Genomic DNA, 9,100 nt, shown 5'->3' on the forward strand with positions numbered 1-9,100 from the left:
ATAATCTTTAAAAAAGTTTTTGTTTCGTGTATATTTCCTCATTAATAAAATAATATGTGCTCCTTGAAAAAATGCAGAAATATATAATAAATTATCAATACTCTTTCCTCCTCAAAAAATATTCTCTAGAGTCCTTTTTTTTTTTTTTTTTTAAAGGATGGTGTGCTTACGTACATTCCCATGCATGTGGGTGTACATGCTTAAGATAAACATCTCCATTTTCTTATTATGAGATTTCAGCTACATTTTATATAATGAAGTAATTATAAGAGTTGACTTTTAATAATTATGGATGCATTAAATATTAAAATTTAAATTTAATGTATTTTTATGCTATACTCAGGATAATGTTCTATCTTTGACTTATTAAAAAGAAAAATATGCTTTGAATTTTAACTTGATATTCTAAAATGTTTATTCTTCTTTCCACTTACAAACCTTTCTGTTTATTGAACAGGCAGTTTGTAATCTGGTCAGGTAGTTTTATGTATGAGAAACTTTACTAAACTGCTATTTGAAATACACATTAGCACTTACTTAGAATTGTCAAAGTGCTAAATGAGGTCTGCTACTACTGAAGTTCTTATATTATTTTGCTTAAATGATGTACCATATGCAGTAATTAGTTTCTGTGAAAAATAAGACAAGAAACACAAAAGATTTTCCCCCTACCATTTCACCTATAAATTATTAGGTCTTTTTGATTAACTGGTACTATTTCACTTTTTAAAACCAGTATTGGATCTTGTGATTTTCTTAGTCATGATTCTCTTTCTACTTTTGCATGATGTAATTTCAGTTCTATTGCATTTTTGGTTTTGTTATTTTTATAAGGTCCTCAGCCCCTTTATAGAATGAAGCATGATAAATGTGCATTCATGTGTATAAATGTAAGTATAGTGATGTGCATATGTATAAGTATTTTATCTTTTAAAATTATAACAATACATGCTTATTTTAAAAATCCTGAGGATGGAAAGAGAAAATAAAAATATAGTTATGTGACATTAAATCTTTAAATAAAATACATATTGTTTGAATTTCTTATTGTACTATTGATACTTATATTGTGTCTGGCCAAAATTCAAAGATAAAAATAATCTCTACTTATGTTTGAGAAGTACAATATACAGAAGTGGCATAGAAACAAATTTTAATTCACATCAAAACATTTTTAACCTTTTTTAATCTAGAATTCTAGTTTTAAAAAATACTTTTCAAAATCTTTTAACCCACTGAAATACGATGAAAGAATAGGTAAAATTCTAGTATTTTTGTTTCATTTTGTTAATATTCTCTTTTTCTTTACTAGTAAATCTGATACCATGATTGTAAATGGAGAAGATACAACCTCTTCTGAAGAGGAAAAGGAAGATCAAAACACAAATGTGAATGTAAAACATCAAAAAACAAACTCCCTTACTCCCACCAGTTGTCATAAGGATGTTATACATTCAGAACTATTCAATGGTCAAGTGAATAGTCAGTTGAACTGTTCAGTAAATGGTTCAAATTCTTGTCACAGTAATGAAGATGATGATGATGACAACAGTGATGATGGCGATAATGAAAATGACCATAATGCTTTAGGGATTGGAGATAATTGTGTGCCAACAATATACTTTTCTCATACTGTTGAACCTAAGAGGGTTTGTATATTTTTAACTTTACTAATTTTGCATTTAATTTAACATTAGGTTCCATCTATGTTTTTTTTATTTAACTTTTAATGTTTTACAGACTGCATTTTGATTCATTGTACCCAAATGGGATACATCATTTCGTTTCTGTGCACAATGAGGATTCATACCATTCGTGTAATCATACGTCTCCTTCCATCATTTTTCATACCCCCTCCCTCTCATTTCTTTCTACATAATCTAAAGTTCCCCCATTATTCTCTCATTCCCCATCCCCCAACCCCCATTATATATCATTCTCCACTTATCAGGGAAAACATTCGACCTTTGGTTTTTTGGGCTTGGCTTATTTCACTTAGCATGATATTCTCCAATTCCATCCACTTATTTGCAAATGCCATAATATTATTATTCTTTATGGCTGAATAGTATTCCATTGTGTATATATACCAGAGTTTCTTTATCCATTCATCTGTTGAAGGGCATCTAGGTTGGTTCCACAATCTAGCTATTGTGAACTGAGCTGCTATAAACATTGATGTGGCTGTGTTACTGTAATTTGCTGATTTTAGGTCCTTTGTGTATAAACTGAGGAGTGGGATAACTGGGTCAAAAGGTGGGTCCATTCCAAGTTTTCTGAGGATTCTCCATACTGCTTTCCAGAGGAGCTGCATTTCTATTCATAAGTGATGAATCCTCTTGAAAGAGAAATTAGGAAAACTGCCCCATTCACAGTAACCTCAAAAAAAATAAAATACTTGGGAATTAATCTAACAAAAGAGGTGAAGGACCTCTACAATGAAAACTACAGAACATTAAAGAAAGAAATTGAAGAAAACCTTTGAAGATGGAGCGATCTCCCATATTCTTGGATTGGCAGAATTAACATTGTCAAAATGGCCATTCTACCAAAGGCACTATACAGATTCAATGCAATTCCAATTAAAATCCCTATGATATTTTTTAAGAGAAAATTAACAACAGTGATGAATATTGATATGACCAAATAAGACAATCATCTTTTGCCTTTTATTCTGACCAAATTATCTTAAAAGAAAAAGGGGGGAAGGGGATTGTTTCTAGTTACTTTGCTGGCTGGTCCATAGTTTAGAGAAGCCACAATGGAATTTGAGCTGGGATCTGGAAGGGAGTCAGATTTAAATAGGAACTACTGTAGCTCCACCTGTCCTTATTGCAGAGAGTTTTCTTAAGAACTCTGGAGTTAATTATTATTGTGGACATTTTGGTATGTTTGTATGTTAAGAGTGACAATATTGGTTTAATTTTCTATTATATTAGGTTTTTGTTTTCTATGTCAGCATCAATGAATAAGAACATCATGGGCAAAAAGGAAAAAATTCAGGAGAAATTCAGAATCATTTCCTTTTCTGACAAATTTAAACATCTGTGTATAATAATGTGTATAAAATTTTGGCATTTTAGAACTGGGGATGACTGTAGAGATCTTTTAATCGAGGATTTTCAGATTTTTCTTTGGTGTCAAAAGCCTTTTGTTCCTTCCATAATTATTGTAGAATCCCAATATATAAAATAGATCAAAGCAGACTGACTCTGGTCGAAGAAAGCATGGGCTACCTTAAGTATACCTCTGTCCTCTCTGTGCTCATGTAGTATATAAGGTACCTCCAGGAATTCATCTTTCTAATTCAGGAAATCTTCAAGTCTAGAAGATATAGAAATGATAATAAATTTGGGAGTGCTTTGACCCATGGTACCCGGATACCTACCTTTATCAGTTCAGAATCAATGGTTCATTCTTAAGTGCCTGTGATGAATAATCATACTTCATACATTTTAGGTTTCTTAAGTTATTTTTGTTCTAATAGGAAATGGAATAATCATATCTATATATGTGTGTGTACGTATATATTTACACACACATACATACACATTCATATATTTATATTCTAATACATCAAACTAAAGGGATCATTGGAATTTTTTGGGAAAAGTTGACTGGGATGATTAGCTAGAAAAAAGTTTCATGATGCTTTTTCTAGGCTTCAAATTTTTCTTATTTTCATTTAGATGAAACAGGAAGAATAAATAATATTTCCTGGAATGTTATGGGAAAGAACAGTCATTAACATTGAAAATGTGGCATAAATGCTGTATAGGGATAGAAGAGTAATATAATCCTTAACAGGGTTGGTTTTTAGTGTTTAGTCCTTCAGTTACTAAAATTAAAAATATTTAAAATTTTTTGGAATAGTTAAACATTATCTAATACTGTTTTTGTTGCTTAAATATTATAGTCTTACTGAATATTTCTTTTGGTTAATTGTGCTCTTTGTTTTGAAATGTATGTCTTAAGTCTAAAACTTATATTAAAGTAGTGCAGTGAGGTGAAGTTTAAAACAAATCTAGCATTTAGTTTAAATGTTTTTTGCTTTCTAAACAACAATAAAGGCACTGACAACTGTATCTGGTCATTAAAGAAAATGTAATTTTTAGTGTTACAGAAATATGATAAGGACTTCTTTACCCTATCTAATAATGCACATCATTTCAGTGTTGAAGAATTTCAACTGTATCTCTTAACTATTACTTCTTTAATTATAGAATTTATTTGTTTCAATAAATAAATTTGGTCCTTGATTTAATTTCTCAAAAAATTAAAAATTTTTTTTGCTGTGAAATTTTTAGGTTCGAATAAATACTGGGAAAAATACCACTTTAAAATTCAGTGAAAAGAAAGAAGAAGCCAAACGTAAACGAAAGAACAGCTCTGGAAGTGGTCATTCTACCCAAGAGCTGCCTACAATCAGGACTCCTGCTGACATTTACAGGTGAGTTTCTTTCACTGTCTATAATGTAATATACAGATCCCTTTTTTCCTAACTGGATATTTATAGGAAAAGATTGTGTGTATCCAGAAGGCTCTGAAAAGTGTTTTGATGACGTTTGCCTTAGTATTTGAAAGGCTAAGCCACTGCAACAGCCCAGTTCAAAGCAGTTGGGATGTTGTATGGTGATTTTTCTTTTTTCTTTCTTTACCAGTGTCTTTGAAACATTCTCAACTGATCTAGGCAGAAAATATTCCATCTTAAGTTTACAAATGAAAATTAATATTTATAATGGGCTAGGATAATACTTTTCTACCATAGCTATAATATGTTTGACCTGTAGTTTACCTTGTCAGAGCAAAAATTAATTATACTATTTCAGTTTTTGTTGTGGTGTTTGTTGAGAAAGTTATCATTTGAAAATACTTGTTTCTGACCCATGTTTATAAAATGGCGAAAACTCCTAAATATCTTATTAGTGGGTATAAAACTGTATAGAATTTTGGCATATCAAGATGTTATCACCTAGAACATGCTTATAAGTAACATACTATGTTTTATTAGACGAAAAATCATGTCTTCCAAAAATATGTTATTTGAGGTTCCAAATTACTGTGAATGTAAATATTTTAGATAGAAAGTTTTAACAAAAAATTTCAGATTAATTTTGAGATTTAAAAAATTTTTGTAAAGTTACTTTATGATTTACTTACATTGTGTATTTTTTTTTAACAGAGTCTTTGTTGATGTTGTGAATGGAGAATATGTTCCTCGTAAATCTATCCTGAAGTCTCGAAGCAGAGAAAACAGTGTTTGTAGTGATACCAGTGAAAGCAGTGCTGCTGAGTTTGATGATAGGCGGGGAGTTTTGAGGAGCATTAGCTGTGAAGAAGCCACTTGCAGTGACACCAGCGAGAGTATTTTAGAAGAGGAACCACAGCAAGAAAATCATCAAAAGAAACTTTTGCCATTATCAGGAACACCTGAGGTGTGTATCTTTATTTAATGTAGTCTCTCAACAATTTTTACTATTTAGTTGGAATAGTTATAGGATCTAATTAATTCTATTTTTTGGATAATAATTTGTTATAATAATAATAATAACTTAAAAATAGTCACTAGCAAACAAAAATAGTTATTGTGATATTGGAATAGTTAAAAAATTTCTTTTGGTGAAATATCTGTTTTGAAGTTTTATTTTGGTAAAATGGTAATTTAAAAATAATTTAGCAGTTTATAATAAGTAAATTACCAGTGGACCAGACTGTTTTCTATTAGTTTGAGTAGCAAATTAAATGCCTTAGTGAAGTTCAAGAAAAATATGACTAGTCCTTCTATGTTTTGGCCTGTTCCAGTGAAACAACTCTTAACTGGTTATGAGATCATTTTCTAATCTGGTGGAAGCCATAAATCCTCTTGTCAGAAAAATTTGGGCATACTCATATGTTTTGCCCACCATGTTGCATGCAGTTACTTAGAGGTAGAGGAGACGTTGGGAAGTACTGAAATAAGAATTCCTGTCTTTGAAATACAGGCTATGGTTTCCATTGTACCCAGACTTGATATTTTTTTTCTTGTTTTGATGGGTAGTTTAATTTATAAAGTATTTAGGAAGACTGGAAAACTCATACCTATTCCAAACCAATATACACAGTTATATATAAATCAAATACACATAAAAATATACTTACACGTAAGTATATGTAAAAATGTCATTGCTTGTACTCTGTGATACTAATTGTACTAAATGCACTAAATACATAAAATTAGAATGTTCCCTCCCCCCAGTAGAATGATCTTATGCGACCCAGAAAATATCTTATTTAATAGTCTGCCATAATCATTGCTAGAAAACAGGTAATAGACTTTTTTTTGCATTTATTATTTATTTATTTTTAAAAATATTTTAAAAAATCTTTTTCATACTTATATATATAGGGTAATAATGTCTGTCTTAATATACCATCCTTCCCATCCCCACCCACCCTTCCTCTAGGTAATAAACTTTTACCAATAAAAATTTGAAAATTAAATTTTTGTAAGAACTTAAAAGTCTCATAGTATAATGAGTTAGAATGTGGAACTTATTTTCACCCTTATGAGCTTTGCATTTTATACTGTTATAATAGGTGTTATAAATTTTTTAATATCAAAATAAATAGTTCATGATTATGGCAGTAGTTTAAAAAATCATTCTCAGTATCTTTTAAATACAAAAATAATGGGTCTTTCAAAAGTGTTTTAAAGGTGTTATGAAGACTTTGTGCTTATCATAATAAAATGGAGTTTCTAGAAAAGTTTCAAGAGCCGTATTCCCAAATACTCCCAAAATATGGGAAGAAAGTTGCATTCCTTTTTTAAGTGGTGGAGTGGTATGGAGTATGGTAACTTTTTAAACTGTTTAAGTGACATGTTATCCTAACTAATTTTGAACACTGGATCAAAGAGAATTAAAACATATATGAAAGTGTACATGTCAATTTTAGTTTGTACCTAAGTTCTTAGAAAATGTAACAGGAGAGGTTCCAAATACCAGAAATCTTTTTTAAAAAAAAAAGGTAACAACTCCTAATTTCAGTTCATGAATTTAATTGCATTAAAATTATAAAGCCTGTAATTATTCACAGTTTCAACACTTTCATTTTTTTAGATTCCACTGATACTTAAATAAAATTAAGGCAGGATGCAATAAAATACTCAAGTAATCATACAAATGAACACCTCTAAAGAGATGTCAGTACTGTTGAAACTAAGCTATTGGCTCACAGGCTGCATGGCCTCCAGAGCTCATGCACCAACTAATGCACCAAAGTCTGCATTTGACATCCTGATGTCTTTTTTTATTTAAATACATTATTTTTTTTCACAATAAGATCTAGACATAATGTAATGTATAAAAGCTTAGGGCTTTTTTATTTATCATTTTTGTTTTTTCTCCAGACAAAATAGGCATTTTACATATTATTTTCTTGCATGTGTACTATAAATTACATTTTGTTGGTGTAATAGGAAAAATTTTAATGGTACTCAGTTTCTCTGAACAATTCATATTTTGATGTTAAAGCATTATATTTCCCAAAATCTTGTGAATTTACTTTTGGTGAGAATAAATGTCTAATTGGTGAATAGAAGGTAAAGATTTTGTGACCATATTATTTATAGTTTATTACCATGAATCTGACTTTTGTCTTCTAGGCTTTTTCTGGAACTGTAATAGAAAAAGAATTTTTATCCTCTTTAACACCACACCCAGCCATTGCTCATCCTGTACTACCCACCATTCCAGAACGAAAAGAAATTCTGTCAGAAGTATCAGAAGAAACTGCAAAAAGGGTTTCAAAGTTCAAAGCTTCCAGATTGCAACAGAAAAACTAGGAAATGAGAGTTTACACCCTAAAACCTAGTTGTGCATTTTTAGAATGTATAAGCAAAATATGTTACATGTAGTTTGAAATAAGGCATCCTGAGTTAGTTTGGTAGCAATTTCTCTTATTCTTATCAATGAAAATCAAAGTAAATGTTTGAATATTTTAATATTCAGCTTGTTTTGTTAAATCTCTGACTACTAAGTTGGCCATACAATGCAGTGGTAGTATTTTGAGTTATTTTTCAAAGAACACAGTTCGTATGCATTGCTTTGTGTTTTAAACTAAATACAGGCAGTTTTGTACCAGCTGTGAAGTTGTGTGTACCATATGGACCATTTTAAAGAATCTTTTAAGATTTCAGATAGATTCAACAATTATATTACATGCTTTTGCATTTTAAAGGCACTTTAAAAAAATCTACTTCCCTTGTAGGTTTTGTAGCTAGGTGGCTATCAAACAAAAAAGAAAAACAAATAAACAAAAAACCTTTCCCCTTTGAATGTCATACTGTACTCTTTAAGGTAGAAAGCTACTTGTACCCCATGGGAAAGTTTCTTTGACTGGAAGAATGATATTTTGTAAATCAGTTTTTTCAAGTAAAAATTTTATGGAACTTGGTCTCTAAAATGTTGCAACCTCTATTATTTAGAACTGAGTATGGAAATGTCTTTGATTCCTATATGTATATACCACACAACAGATTCTTGAATTCTCAAAATTCCATAGGAATTCCTTCTCCCCCTTCTGTATAGTTTTCACTGGGATTATCCTTTGGGAGAGAAGGAAAGTTTGTTGAGATGCTTTAAAAAAAAAAAAAATGAATGAATTTTTCAAATAAAAATTTCTTATGTTTTAATCTTTCCAACATTTTCTTTCTTTAAGCCTACTTTACTATTAGTAAATAACTGAAATAACATATTTACTTTGTTACTTTGTAATAAAACTCCTTAAAGAGAAATTTAGTCTAACATTGAAAATTATACTGCAAGTATTAATCATTAGCTTGATGCATGCTAAAAGTAGCTTTTAAAAAGCATTCTGCATTAGTGCTAAAATAAGCCATCAATGCCAGTCCACCCTCTATTCATGGCTAAATATTTAAGGGTTATTTATAGCTTCTTTAATGAATTCTTGCTTAAACAAAGTGAAATTATGTCCTAGAAAAGTAGAAGCTATTTGTAACTAGAACAGCACAACTGTAAAAGTTTTATGAATATGTATTTTAATGATAAGTGGGTGACTTTGAATCTCTAGTAGTTAATAGATAATTCAGAACAGAGAACTG

General features: G+C 30.2%; 1 protein-coding gene across 1 annotated transcript in view; it reads left to right on the plus strand.

The window, feature by feature from the left end:
- Positions 1–8,675, plus strand: part of Uri1 (URI1 prefoldin like chaperone) — a 74,108-nt gene extending 65,433 nt beyond the window's left edge. The window contains exons 8-11 of the mRNA XM_047528695.1: positions 1,313–1,649; positions 4,308–4,450; positions 5,183–5,435; positions 7,643–8,675. Coding sequence (XP_047384651.1) covers positions 1,313–1,649; positions 4,308–4,450; positions 5,183–5,435; positions 7,643–7,822 — 913 coding nt within the window. The 3' untranslated portion in view covers positions 7,823–8,675. The remainder of the gene's footprint in view (positions 1–1,312; positions 1,650–4,307; positions 4,451–5,182; positions 5,436–7,642) is intronic.
- The last annotated feature ends 425 nt before the right edge of the window (positions 8,676–9,100 follow it).

This window comes from Sciurus carolinensis, chromosome 16 (genome assembly GCF_902686445.1).
Source record: "Sciurus carolinensis chromosome 16, mSciCar1.2, whole genome shotgun sequence".
NCBI lineage: Eukaryota > Metazoa > Chordata > Mammalia > Rodentia > Sciuridae > Sciurus > Sciurus carolinensis.